Source organism: Strix uralensis, chromosome 24 (assembly GCF_047716275.1).
Source record: "Strix uralensis isolate ZFMK-TIS-50842 chromosome 24, bStrUra1, whole genome shotgun sequence".
Lineage (NCBI taxonomy): Eukaryota > Metazoa > Chordata > Aves > Strigiformes > Strigidae > Strix > Strix uralensis.
In genome coordinates, this window is record NC_133995.1 from 8,639,979 (window position 1) to 8,654,163 (window position 14,185).

The 14,185-nt window shown below is 47.2% G+C and overlaps 1 protein-coding gene across 10 annotated transcripts in view; it reads left to right on the top strand.

Moving 5' to 3' along the window:
• The window catches only part of RAP1A (RAP1A, member of RAS oncogene family), a 42,273-nt gene extending 30,926 nt beyond the window's left edge, over positions 1–11,347 (top strand). For all 10 annotated transcript variants that reach the window (XM_074894068.1, XM_074894067.1, XM_074894066.1 and 7 more), the window contains 3 exons: positions 3,975–4,118; positions 7,261–7,376; positions 9,395–11,347. In XM_074894068.1, the coding sequence (XP_074750169.1) occupies positions 3,975–4,118; positions 7,261–7,347 (231 nt within the window). In that variant the 3' untranslated portion in view covers positions 7,348–7,376; positions 9,395–11,347. The remainder of the gene's footprint in view (positions 1–3,974; positions 4,119–7,260; positions 7,377–9,394) is intronic.
• Positions 11,348–14,185: the final 2,838 nt, after the last annotated feature.

Genomic DNA, 14,185 nt, shown 5'->3' on the forward strand with positions numbered 1-14,185 from the left:
CAGGGAGGGTTCAGCGTTGCACTGCAGGTGTGCCTGTCCCTGTGAATGCCAGTGGCACTCTGCAGACCACCCTCAGTCCAAGGATTTTAACTCTCGTCAGTTTTCTCTGTCCCTTCTGTCCTTTGACAAAATCTGTAACCCAAAGGACATCACGCAGTTGTATGTATTAAGTCATTAAAAGACTTGGAAAGAGTCTTAGCTAGTGACGCAAGGTTGTGATTTTGGTTGATTAAATCCTCTTCTAAAATGAGGAAAAACTACATTAAGATAGTTTGCATTCAGTCCTGTTTGACAGAAGAAAACTGTTTAAGGTGTTTCCAGTTCAGGCCCCAGCTCCTGTAACTGGAAGTCCTTGGTGGGCTTTTAATTTCTAAATGTGTGATGTAGGTGAGGTTGTTGGTGGCTTTTGCCGCGGAAGCCACGTGGCTGGTTGAGATGTGTCGCAGCTCTCTGTGTAGGCTTCCTCCAAAAGACGCTGAAATTAACTTTTTTTTTGCCTAACAGTTGGTAACGTATCCAAGGGTTTGCCCCGCGGGGTGTGAAGATGATTGCCTGTTTTTCCCACCGACCTTTGCTGCCGGTTGCGCTGGGGCTGCATGAGCCGCTTTGCGGGTCCCGGCCGCGCTGCGGGAGCAGCAGCAGCCGCTCGGGGACAGCCCTGACCTCCCCGCAGCCCAAGCAGCCCCGAGCCTCCCCAGGTGTTTAGGCCAAGTGCAGGGTAAGCCGTGTGCTGGGTATTTAAATAACCAGTCAGGAAAATGCAGTTTGAGCCGTGAGCAGAGCACGCCGGGGTGGGATGAGCACAGCCCGTGGCTCGGCTGGTCGGGGGCTGAGGGCGACCTCCCAGGGCTGCTTCTTGCTCTTGGATCTTCATTGCCCCGTGTCCTGATTACCTTGTTTTGGATGGCTTTGGTTCCCTCCTTGGTTTAATGAGTTGAACTTCTGTTTATGCAAAACTGATTTTCATTTAGGTAGGGATTACGCCTGCATAAATCCCTGGTAACGTGAGTCTGTTACTGGCCTCTCGGTCAGAGCCCGGCGCTTCGCTCAGCTGCTCTCGCCGGAGGGGAATTTGCACCGTAAGCTGGTCAAGTTCATCGGACAATAGAGACTGTTGCTTTCATTTTTACTTCAGTGATTTGATTTAATTATTAAAATGCATTTATTTATTTTGTGTTAGGGGGATCCAAGCTTGAGAACCTTTTGAACATTTAAGCCATGTTCTGCTGAGTTAGGAAAATGCACTTCTTCCTGTATTTAGTTTCAGAATGTGTCTTTTAAAACCCCGGTACTTAAACCATTAAATTATGTATGTCTAACAAAGTTTAAATTCCGGTCTTCTACATGAAATACCAAATGATCAAAAGCTAGTTGTTCATCAGACTCTGTTTTGGCTCTATGATAAACAATTACTAACTTTTGAAATAACCTTACAGAGTTTCATGTCTTTCAAACCTCCACTCTTTACCCGTCTAAGTAGCACTTTTTCCCTGTCATTTCACATCTTAATATACTTTATTTTTTTTACTGAACATGTTCAAAACACATTTTCATGTTTTGGTATGAGAAAATTTCTCTTAGCTATCTAGAAAACTGTAAAGATCAGGATTAAACTGATACAGTTGTAAATATCGTGTTGGCCTGATGTGAAATACACTTTTTTGGATTTGCCTCATCTGTATTGTGACTTCAGGTTTCTGATGTAATAAGTAAAACTTATTTCTCAAAAATAAAAATGTGATCATTTTCTAAACAGTATGGCTGTGACTTTTAAATACAAAAATTAATCCTGAGTGTAGTTGAATCAGGAAGAGACTACAAATGTTAACGTTGAAGTAGATTAAAAACATACAGTGTGTTGTAAATTACCAGAGGAAGTGGATAATGATTTATTTTCCAGCTGGAAAGTACTCATTTTCTGTTCGAAGAATTAAACGCTGCAGGAAGTGGAGCAGGGTGCACACCCATTATCAGCAGTTCTTTAGTTTTTTTCTACTTTTCCACAGCGTAGGGGAAACAGGATGCTGTCGCCGTTGTGTGCACGCGGAGCCCTGCAGAGCGTCCTGCGGGTCTTGCTGTGGTCTCGCCTTTCAGAGCCACCTTGGCTCTGGCTGTATCATCCCCCAAGATCTGTGAGATGCAGGTTGGAGAAGCAAACTTCAGGATGACCTGTAACCCACAATTCTCAGGCGTAGGAAGTCCTGAACGGCGTTATCTGTCTCCAGCGTGGCTGTGAAGACCTGGGGGCTGGAGCGGGGGAGCCGGGCAGTGCTGGGTGGGTGCCCCAGCTGCACCCTCCTCAGGGCAGGCTCCCGCGGGAGGGGCTGTGCTGTAATCTCATCGTCTTGTAGGTACAGAAATGGCCCCCCGGGGCAGGTAGTTTGGGTTGTTACGGAGGTTTTCTGGGTGCTTTGTGGTTTTTGTTTGCTTGTTTAAGGTCTTTTCTACCTGTTTGTGACATCCTGGTGGGCTGCAGCCATGCTAGGGACTGCCTGAGCAGCAGAGAAAGCCTCCTGAAATTACCTATCAGGATTATTTCTAAAAGGTCTGAATACTGGTTTTAATCTATCTTTTTGCCCAGTTTCTTCCTCCTGAAAGAGTTTTAACTCAATATCTAAACATAACTGATGAGAGCAAGTGTCCTGCTGCTTACACTCACCAGTGCTTACTCTGATACTTTGAGACAAATGGATTTATAACTTAATGAGTGCTGATTGCACTTGGCTCTCTGCACTGCACCAAGCAAAGGCAGCCATAGCCCCGGTGAGAAACCTGTGAGCTGCGGCTGGGTAAGAGACCCCGTCCTTTGTGTTGCCCCTTGTGCTGTTTGTGAGAGGGCCGGCTGGCCGAGGGACCCCTCCTTTCTCTGCAGCCTGATGCAAACACGTTGGTAATAAGCATTTACTACAGCCAAGGTCATGTTCCTACGGTATTACATTTCTCTGTTTTTCTATAGGAAGTGTCACAAGGAATATGGTCTCCCCAAGGCACTTTCTTCCTCATGAAGGAGCAAGAAGGTGACTCACACAGACACTTTCTAAAGCCAACAGCTTAAGGAGAGGGGCAGATGCCCTTTCGTCATTGTCTTGAACAAATGATTTACTTGTATTTGCGTCATGGGTGTAGGATGAATCTTTTAAACATGTATCAAATGTTTGGTTTAATATTGCGTGAGATTATTTATTGGAAGTGATGTGCTTTCAGGAGCTGAGCTGCTAGGTTGACACTAGTTGGAAATGTTAATTATTCTAAGCTAGTAAATACTGAGCACAGCGTTTGTGCCTTTTGCAGTGAACATCCTCTTTTCGGTGTGTATGCAAAACGTGTTGGTAGTACCATATTGTACTGAGATGAGAAAGGCAGGTGCTCTTGTGCGTGGGGCTGTGGGAATGCTTGGCTGCACAGGACTGTTGCCTTTCATTCCATGTCCAGGGCAGTGCTTTTCAAAGGTGTTTCCATTTATTGTTGTGTGGCTTGACAACAGGTTGACAAGACAGGTCAAAGGGGCTGAAGCATATATTATATGTCTTAAAACACGTGCTGTATGTTCTGTTGTCTGAAATAGGCTAAATTGGCAGGCAGTTTAGCCTGCTGTCACATAAAAGTCCTGAAATGCATTTCCGTGGTAAACTGAGTTTTTTACTAGAATGGTGGTGGATGTAGGGACCGGAAAATAAATCTTTACTAACCTAAGATTGTGCTGAAATATTGCCGTTTGGTTTTATGGTATCCTCCAGGTGTTTAATTCTTAGTGAACCAGTGTGTCTATAGTATGGACTTTCTTCAGCCCTTTCCCAGCAGGCTCTCAATTCCAGTCTAGTCTGTCAGCTCTGCTGAACTTCTCATTTTTATTGTTTTTCATACTGTCTAGATTTTCCCTCCTCCTCACATGCCTTTGTAAGCCATAGCATTACAGTCCATGTTGTACGTTAACTTGCTGATGCATCTCCTGTTCTTGCTTGTCTCCTCTCCAGGTTCCAATGATTCTGGTTGGCAATAAATGTGACCTGGAGGAAGAGCGTGTAGTCGGCAAAGAACAGGGTCAAAACTTAGCAAGACAGTGGTGTAACTGTGCCTTTCTAGAATCATCTGCAAAGTCTAAAATCAACGTTAATGAGGTAATTATCAGCTGTTCCCTTGTCTTTCCTACTTCAGCGTGAATGCCACACTAAACCCGCATGTGGTCCTTCATATATTTCTTAATTGGGAAGATTCAGGATGGTTTGGAAATCTCAGCCTAGGAAAGGCTTGCGGTGCAGTCTGTCTGACTACTGTTTTCTGTTTGTTCTAAGGAGATCAGCTCCTTTTTCTCTCTAAAGGGTGGGTGGTTTCTCCAGGTAAGTGCTTTCTGTAGCCTGTGCCAGAGGACATGAATAGCAGAGGGTCCTGAGTAAGCCCAGCTAACTGGATGACTCTTAGCTCAGATAAAAAGCACCTTTCCAGATAAAGTTTCAAGATAACTGCTGCTGCTGTTCAGAACGTGGATTATGCCCCATTGTATTACTTGTCGTGTTGCACAGTGTTGGCTGTTTTTGAAGTATTTGCTTTTCACATTCCTGCTACGTCTGGCTGCTCAAGCAGACACCTCATCGCAGTCCTCCTCTGGTAAGCCACTAACTTGCCGAGACCGTGTCCACAGGTACATCTGCCTAAGCAGTTCCCCGTGTTTAAACGAGAAGCACCTTTGCCATCAGTGTGCCTTTGGCTGCTGCCTCAGGCAGAGCCGTTGTGCTGAGGGAGCTCTGCTTCACATCAGGCACCAAGTTTTTATTCTCTGCTGTGAATTATCTGGCTGTGACAGAGGCCAGGTTTCCAGCCACAGAAGCTACGGTGACCCCACTGAGCACAGCTGGCTTGGTGCCAGGAGATAACTGGGCCCGTTTAGGAGACTGTGTGATAAGCAGGAGCAGTAGGATCTTGGGCTGGACCCGGTGTTAATTTGGCAGCTCGTGGGACGTGCGCAGCGCTGCATCGCTCCGGTTGAGAGGGAAGGGAGCTCCAGGCTCATGAATTGCAGCTTCTGTGGTTGGGATTAGCCTGGCTGCAGTGCCCCTGATCCAGCCCAGTACATACAGCTCGCTGAGCTGGGCTCCTGCCAGAAGGGACTGGTTTTGTGTGTGTGTCTGAGCTGTAGTAAAACTATGACTGTTAATGAAGAAACTAGTGGCTCAGTCATCAAACAGATCACCGTGGAGTGTAACAAATGCTGTTTCATTTGTATTTCCGCAGTTTGTGGCAGAGACTGACCTCTCATTAGCCAGAGGTACCTTAAAGCTCTCCCGAGAGCTGTGTGGGGAAGGGGATTCTCTAGTAGCAGACGCTGAGCTGTCCGGGGGCGAGTGCACGCCCATGGTTTCCATACAGTCATCCCAGCGGGTGAATCCTCTGTCTCCGTATTGCCCGGCCCTGTCTGCTGCCTCCAGTGAGACTCAGATCGTAGAGAAGACAATGATTATCCAGAAGATTAGTTTCTAGTTTTATTGTGATCTTGATTTTCTGGTTTTCTGCCTGTTCTGCTGGCTCATAGACTGGGGAAGCATTTGCATTATTCTGGGTTTGGGGTGTTTTTAGCTGGTTTTGGACTTTCTAACTTTATCACACTTTAGACCAGATTTTATCAAATTTCTCTATGCATTTGCTGAAACAAACCTTTCATACAGAGAGGAAACTTTTAATACAGGTGAGAGTCAGTCTCAGTAGCAACACTCCGATGTCTTTCTGGTGACCCATGTGATGCTTTTGCGCCACACTGACTTTTCTTAGGGATAGTGGCATTCCTGAAACCTCGCTGCAGACTGCACTTCTGTACTCACAATCAGTACAGGCACTTAAATGATCTAACTTTAGATTTTTTTTCAGAGGGATTTCTATCCCTACCTTAGCCCTGGGAAGGTGAGAGGGGTCTACCTCAAAACAGTCAAGGATCTGGTTTTCCAGAGCAGAGATGGTTGATGCCTCCAGAAATTCAGACTCTTCCTGCACATCATAATCACATTCAGATTGTCTTGGCTCTTGTTTACAAAGGTTAAATACTGAAAGCTGGTTTGTATCAGCATAGAAGATGCCAGTTATTAATTGGTTTCTCCTGCAGAAACTTTTTCTGTCTCATCTCTACACTTTTGAAGGTCTTGGCTGTGTCTGTGGACAGTACAAACTGCTGCTTTTGCCTGAAAACTGTAGTAATAAGCTTAGTCAAGGAATAGCAACTTAGTAAAGCGAGCAACTCAAATCCTGTTGTAAAATATTTTACATGAGAGCTTGATAAAGCCACCATCATGCTAATTTCATTTGAAACTAATAAACTGTGCACTAGTGCTTTTTCCATGTAGGTCATAGCCAGCAAATCTTAAATTTCCAGTTGTTGCAACTTGTTACAAACTGTTTCTTTGTTGTCTGAATTTCCTTGGAATCAACAAGAATTTGTGAGCTGTCAGCCACTCCAGGAAGGAAAAAAGTAAACAAGGACAAGGGTGGAGCCTTCTGAAGGTTTAAATATTTCTTCCCAATACCATAACCCGGTTCCAAGCATTTTTGTGAAGCTCATTTCGCTATAAATGGGTTGAGTATTGCTGGGAAAACAACTCGCAGCAAAAGCGTTCACCAGAAACTCGTCTCTGAAGCTGAAAGAGGCCCCTGTATTCGTCCCCTTCTGGAAGTGGCTGAGTTCAGGACAGATGATTTGCTTCTCCTTGCTAATTTTATTAATAAACTCCAAAGATTAGACCAGGCAAAAAAGTGAAGCAATTGATTAACAGTTGGAATCTGTTGGCGTCCTTTGCAGCGGGCGGGTGAAGGCGGCTGTGGGAGGTGAGAGCCAGGGAGGAGGGAGAACGCGCTGCTGCAGCGCTCTGCAGAGACTCGCCAGCCCCGGGAGCCCCGGAGAGAAGATGATCCTTAAGGATATTATGCCCGTCTTTTAAAAAACCTTTTGTCATTCCCCAGCTTTCTCCCACTTTGCCGAAGCAAGGGATTTGTTGCCGTTTCATTGCTGTACTCTTCTGAAGCCTTTGATCATACACTACCTGAAGGGGAAGGCTGTGTGCTGCAGGCTGAGTTCACAGCTCCCTGGTATCTGCACACTGATGTGAGCTCTGTGCTCTCTTGTTCCGTAAGCAGTTGCTTGAGAAACATGTTTTAATAAATGAATTTGTAAGACTGCAGCCACCAGGAAAGATTATCAGCTTGTCAACCTGCCTGATTTTTGACGCTTGCTTAATGTTTTATCACTTTGATTTTTCAGTTTGTGTTTTTCATTTTCAGATCTTTTATGACCTGGTCAGACAGATAAATAGAAAAACACCAGTGGAAAAGAAGAAGCCTAAAAAGAAATCATGTCTGCTGCTTTAGGCTCCCATCGTGCAGCAGCTCTGAGCCAGGTAAGAGGTGTCTGAATTCCACCCACAGCTCAGGGCCATGAGCTGCTCCCAACAGAGAGAGGACTCGCTCCCCTTCCTTCCACTCCTCTTCCTTCTGGCTGCTCACAAACACAAAACTCTGCATTTGTTGGACGTTTAAAAAAAAAAGTCAGTTCTACTGACTGACCTGGCAGAGAAATATCTGCTTCTCTTGCTTTCTCCTTTTCTTGGGTTGATGAGTGCAACAGAGCAGGAACTTCCTTTTTACTCTTGCAGGTTCTCTCTTGTGACACTGCTCTGAGCCACCGTGGCTCAGTTTTGCTCCCTTTTTATCCTCTGCTGAAATTTGGTAGCGTCTATGGAACTTGTGTTATTGGTGCAGCTGCTGTCTCAGCCCTAGGGGTTATGGGGACAATTGCAAATTGGTTTGGGTGGGACGTGGATTTCAGTGGCACAGAAATAAAAAGCTGCCCACCAAAAAAAAAAAAAACCCAAAACAAAAAAACAGCCCAAGGTTGGACATAGCTATAAATAATCTTCCTGTCTGTCTTGGCAGGGTGCTCGGTGTGCTTACAGCAGTTCTATCACAGTCCTGAATGGAAACAGCATTTCTGTACCTTCGGGTTTTGGACAGAAATATCACCTGGGCTGCCCCGTGGCGTGTTAGCACACGGGGGTGCTGCGTGGCGCCGTCCGGAGGCAGACGGCTGCGGGTAGACAGCCCCTGTCGGCACTAGGAAGCGGGGAGCGGTCGGAAAGCGCTCAGGTGGTCGTGGGCAGTGGAGGCAGCACGACACGTCTTGAGGCTGCTGCGGCCTGGCCCTGGGTACGAGCCGGGGAGCAGTGAGCTCACCGCAGCGCTGCGGCCGCGCAGGCTGGCCCTGGCCACCTCTGATGATTTCTGTGACCCGCCAGAAGCTCTGTATTCTTTCTTTAGTTTCACGAATAGGTGCGGTGTAGCTGGCAAAGCAACTCAAGTGCCCTTGTCCTACAGCGTTTAAGACAAACACAACACCTGGCCATAGAAGGATTTTGGGGATGAATTTCTGAAGACAGGCAGTGCTCTGCCTTCTGCCAGATCAGAAGTCCCCGCTGTAGACAGCCAGTTATGTGGCCCGGGTGCGATTGAAGGGATAGTGGAGCTGTGCCGTTAACCTGCCTTCGGATGACTCGTGTAATGACTCTCTTATCCTGAGCTTTGAATGCCAGAAAACAATAGCTTAGGGTTGTGGGGAAACAATGGCTTTAGGAAAAGAAATTGAAGAGTATGTCTCGAGTGGCTTTTCCTGTTCCTCAGGTGATATATCTGAATTTAGCTAGTGTGGCGTCAGCCAGGATGGCTTCTCGGAGACGGGCTTCCCCAGGCGGGGAGGACGCGCTCGCGGCGGGAGCACTGGAACGGCAGCAGCTGCTAACGGGGTTCCTGCGCTCAGTCAGTTACTGTGAGACTTCTCATATCGTTGACTTCTACCTGTGCCCCCAGATCTGCTCCAGATGTCAGAATCCTTCAGTGTCTCCCCCGTTCCTTGTCAATCTCTTCCCAATCCATTCCCTGCTCTTACAGCTGCAACAAGGCTCGGGACGGTTTCAACTCATTAGACTTTAAGAGCATCTCAGAGATATAAAAGATGAAATCCCTCTCCCATACATTTTTTGTCCATTGCTGAATTCCAAATGCAGTTGAAGGCTGCCTGTCTGGTGAAGCAGGTGAGGTGGAAGGGCGCTGTCATCCTCCCAGCAGGAGGACGGGGTGGCAGCCGTCTGTCGCTGCTCTGCCGCAGGCACAATAAACAAGAACTTGTTTCTTAGAGTTGTCGTTTCAAGGTCTCTTTTCTTCCTGTGCCTCCAAACTCGGAGGATGGCAGGAGCAAACCCCAGTACTGGGGGCAGAGAAGCTCCTCCTGCTGAACCGCCGCGTGTTTTTACAAGCCTGGGTGCGGGCAGTTGTCTGGGGAAGCTCTCAGGCCTTTGTTTGAGATCGTTCGCTCGTCGGTGGGATGAGAAACATTCCCTCCATCCTCTTTTTTTACTTTTTCTAGATTGCAGGAATGAAGAACTGTTGCCTAAATGGAAAGTGCCAGCATTTCCGACTTCAGAACCTTATGGAAGTTAATAACATATCTGAAGAAGCTTCTCCTGTTTTTATATACTATGAGAAGAATTGAGATATTAAAATGGTTTGCACACAGTCCCTGGAAAAAGAAATTGCTCTATGTATATCTCTTGGAAATTTAAGACAATAGTACTCCTCCTTTGCAATAGCAGTTAAGAGATGTGAAAATAAATATAATTGACTCTAGTGTATGATTATACAAAGGAGCATGGATGCATTTCAAATGTTAGATATTGCTACTATAATTAAAATTTCATATTGACCCTTTTATCATAATTTCTCCCCATCAAGCACTAAAAATGTTCCACCATTATATTTTATATCTATAACTATAGGTATATATTGTCTGAAATTTCCCTTTGAACTCACCACAACAAATAACTTTTTGAGTCATTGACTTCATTTTATATTTAAAAGTTACAGAATATCATTATTTTCATTCTGCCATTATATTCTAATTAAAAATGTTTGTGCATAATGCTTTGGAAAAATGGGTCTTTTATAGGAAAAAACTGGGATAACTGATTTCTATGGCTTTAAAAGCAAAAATATGTAATATACTAAACCAACTCTAATAATGCTTCTTGTGTTTTACTGTCACAGATTAAATTACAGCTTTTATGAATGATTAAATTTTAGTACATTTTCATTTTGTTTCTGTGTTTTTGTTATGGTTTCCAGGCTTTGGTTTTTATCCATGTCTTGTGAATTCCTCTTCCATTCTGGTAGATCTAGTATTTTGTCATAACAAATACCACCAGTATGTCGTTATGCCGATGCGATGTCTTCACTCACCCTCCTTGTTGGATGTATTTAATCATACCACACACTAAAGTACAGAAGGCTACTTTTAATTACTTTTGTAGATTCTTTTCAATGTTTAAAGATTGTATTCTGCTGAAAATATTTCCTCTGTACAATTATTTTTGTATGTACAAATTTGGTTTAATACTGTAGCCAAGGTCTGGCTTTTACTGCGATCTTTGGTTCCGCGCGATCACGTACTTTGGGGTGGAATCCCTGCTTTGAGGATGCCAGCCGCCGGGCAGGAGCCCGTGCTGATCTCTCCCCGTCAGCATCGCGACACGAAGCTCTGGAGTTGAAAGTTGCTTCTGTCTAAATGCAGCTTCAGCAAAGCAAACGGCTGCTTTACACGTTTAGACAAAATCTGGCTAACGTTACCTGATCTGCGCAGTCAGCTGGAGGGGCTTTTTGTTTCATTTTGGGTTGGTTTGTTGTTTGTTGGTTTGTTTTTTTTAATACCTGTTGGTTTCATAAAGTTTAAAAGCAGGATATGAAGAGACCCACAGGTGCTCAGCCCTGATCCTCCTGTATATGCAAGTACAAGAACCGCCTTTGGGGCCCAAATCCCATCCTCGGTGCGATGCTGCTGGAATTCCTGCAGTGTTGGGGGACTTGCTCCTGCTTCGCTTCTGAGTAAGTGAGAAGAGAAATGTATCTTCACAGTGGAGAAAACTCAGGACGGAATTTGTCCTGGTTGTTAAAATGGGAAATCTAAATGTAATAGCTGGTGAACAGTTGTTCCTGAACCCATTGTATAGTTTTATTGGAAACCGGGGGGAGAAATTTCTATAAATAAGTTTTTCTAAAACTGTGTTACTGATGCAGCTGTTGAATTATACAGAGATCCCAGTTTCTAAATGCAGCCCAAACAAGACTGGATGAAAATATTTGGATGACGATAATGTGAAAACATCTGCCTACTCACAAGCTACTAGGACAAACGTAGTTACTTAGCTGGTTGTCTTCAACCTACCTATGCGCTTCCTTTTTCAGGAGGAGCAGAAGCATGGTATTTGCAGGTTGGTTATCTTTACTAAATGTAAAAATATTTTAGTAATAAAGTAATTTTAATGTACCTGCTGACTGCTAGACGTCTCTTCTATAAAAACAGAAACCTAACCTGAATTTTCTAGATACAGTGCAGTGTGTAAGTTCATCAAACCTCATTTCATAACTGCGACTGTTGTTGTGTGCCCGCAGAGCCGGGGCTGCGCGGTGCCGGGGCGCTCGTCCTGTCGCTGCTCAACTCGGCGTCTCTGCAGCGGCTCCCAGTCCGGCTGCTCCCGCGGTGTAACTGGTTGGTCTGGTGAAGGCAAGTCCAGCCTCTTCGGTGGCGTTTTTTGTCTGTAGCAGGATCTGCCCGGAGCGGGTCAGGGCCCGATCCCAGAGCGCTGGGCAGAGGTGTGGGTGTCCGAGGGCCCCCCCACGGCGGCTGGAGATGCCTCTGCCCCGTTGACCCCGAGCGAGGTCTGGGGTCGGTGTTGGCTTCCCAGGAGCTGCCAGCTGAGCCCGGGGTGCTCTGGGTTGCAAAGTGAGTAGTAAACTTGGTGTAAGGGATGGAGGAGGAGGTCGAAGCGGGGTGGAAGCGCTTCCCGAGCCTGTTGGCTTTGCCACTAGATGGTGGTGTCGGAAAATCTGAGGGGCCGGTGAAGGCGCTGGGTGACGTTACGGCGCTGGAGCTGCCGGTGGGGTGAAGCCCCGGTACCGGCCCCTGCCCTGGCGGGAGGACGCTCTCGTCCCAGGACAGCTCGGTGCCCTTCCCTTTGTGCCTCACACAATGAATTTGTTTTCTCACTGGATTAAAAAATATCTTATCTAATGGATTTTAGCACAATAGCCCGAATTCTGCCCTTGGGTACACTTCAGCAGATGCTACGTAGTTTTATGCCCAAACAGAACGTGTCCTAAAGCACCAGGGGTTTAATGTTTCACCGGGTTAAAAATGAGTTTACTGAAGAATGTCCTAAAGAAAGCTTAAATTAAAAACCTTCCAGAAGTAGCCAGTTGCATGCTTCTGCTTTTGTCCAGCATCCAACCAAGCAAAATAACATTTTGCTCTGAGGAAAGGAGCACATTCAAAATTTCAGTGAAGCTCTGCAGTCCCCAGAGTCATCCAGCTCCTGTCTGTGTTGATTTGAGCTGTGCACAAATTCAGCCAAAGTGATTCACTGCTGTCTGGAAAAATACACCGTTCTTAAACTTCTCAGCCTGTATTTATCTATTTTCAGTGTTATCTAAAGGTTATTTTAAATCAGGTTTTCCTATCGAGTGTGGGTTGGATCAGGGGGTAACAGCCTGGTAATGCCCTGCCTTGCTGGAGAGTTGTAATTGCAAGTTTTAATTTTGATCCAAACACACAAGCGAAGCTGGAGCTGTGGAAGAAAACGTTTCATCTTCAGAGCACGCCGTGACGCCGGGGCAGGGGCGTTTGCTCGTGGCCTCCAAGACGTTCGATGACACAGTAGCTGTGTGAGGCCTCGCATCCAGCACTGACACGAGCAACTTCAGAAATGTTGAGTTCAGAGTCAGCTGAAACTAATGAAGGTTTTATTTATTTTGCCAGGACTAGGCCCTGCAGAAGCAAAACTGGATTTTGCAGTGGACGAGGTGCCATTCGGTGGGTGGCCGGGCCGGGCCACCCTCCCGCTGGGCCTGGGAGCCGGCACCGGTTTCCTCTGGCCGTTGAGTGCTGCCGTGGCGCAGCGGCTCTCTGACCTTCCTGGAAGGAAAACCCCGAATTCAGAGATGAGCCCTGTGCAGGAGCGGGAAGAGGAGCCGCTCTGGAAGGTCCCCAGCAGCATCACAAAGCTGAAACATGAAAAAGAAAAAGCCCAGCAGTGGAAACAGCGCTCGGCTGAGCTCGGTGCCCACGGGTGTCCTGGAGTTTTGACCTGGGCCCGTTCCCAGTGAAGGTGTTCAGCGGCCAATGGCCCGTGCGGCCTTTTGTGATGGTTTCACCCACCACTCACCTGGAGAACCAGTTGCCCTTGCACGAGGGTGGGTGCTGTGAGCAGGGACAGGAGCTGCTCCTGCCTGCTCCTGCCTGCGCCTCAGGGGGTTCCTGGTCTGCCTGGGCCACGCAGGAGTCCCCTGCCCATGGTCGGAGCTGGGGACGGGCAGGTTTGGCCAGTGAGTGCCCTGAGCTCCCAGCCTGGGCCAGCTCAGTGCAGAGCCCCAAGCCAGCTCTAGAAACAGGCTAATTAGAGTCTCTGCCAGGGCTAATTAGCCATGCTGCAAGCTCACAGTAGCCCTGGCACAGTGCTGTGCTAATGCAGCTGCTCCTGGCTGAGGCCGGGCTTTAGCTCAGTTACTTGCTAATCCCGCTGTTGGGAAACAGTGTGTTTGTATTATCTTGGGACTGAAACAAGCCTTTTCCTCCTCACTTCGCAGAGACGCTGCACACGAGTCAGCTCGGCTCATTCCTCGTGTCTGTCGGCAGCAGGTCGAGGCCAGAGCAGTGAGTGACGCCCCGTTACCCGCCTTGTCCCTCATCTCCCGAGGGATGCGCTTTGGAGGAGCAGCAGCAGAGGAAGATTAAATCATTTGTCAGAGATTTTGGACAAGGCGGTGACAGAGCTGGAACTGCAGCCCGGGCTGGAGTCCGAGGTGCCCGTTGGGCCGGCCTGGCCCTGCCAGCTCTTGACTAAATCCCGATGGCACCGTGCCCCTTCAGGACAGGATTGCTCAGATGAGACATTTCCTCCCGGGTGCTGGCTCTGGCACCGCAGCCCCAGGCAGAAGCCTGACTTCAAACACCCACGATTGCGTTTTCTTTGGGTGGTACCAGTGTTTAAGGCCAAAGCCAGCCCCCTCCCTGGCACGGAGGAGGTTCGGGGTGAATAAGGAGCCCGTTGTGCTGCAGGGGGGAGGATGCTCTGTGCTGTGTCCCGCGGGGAGACGGCCGCGGCACGTG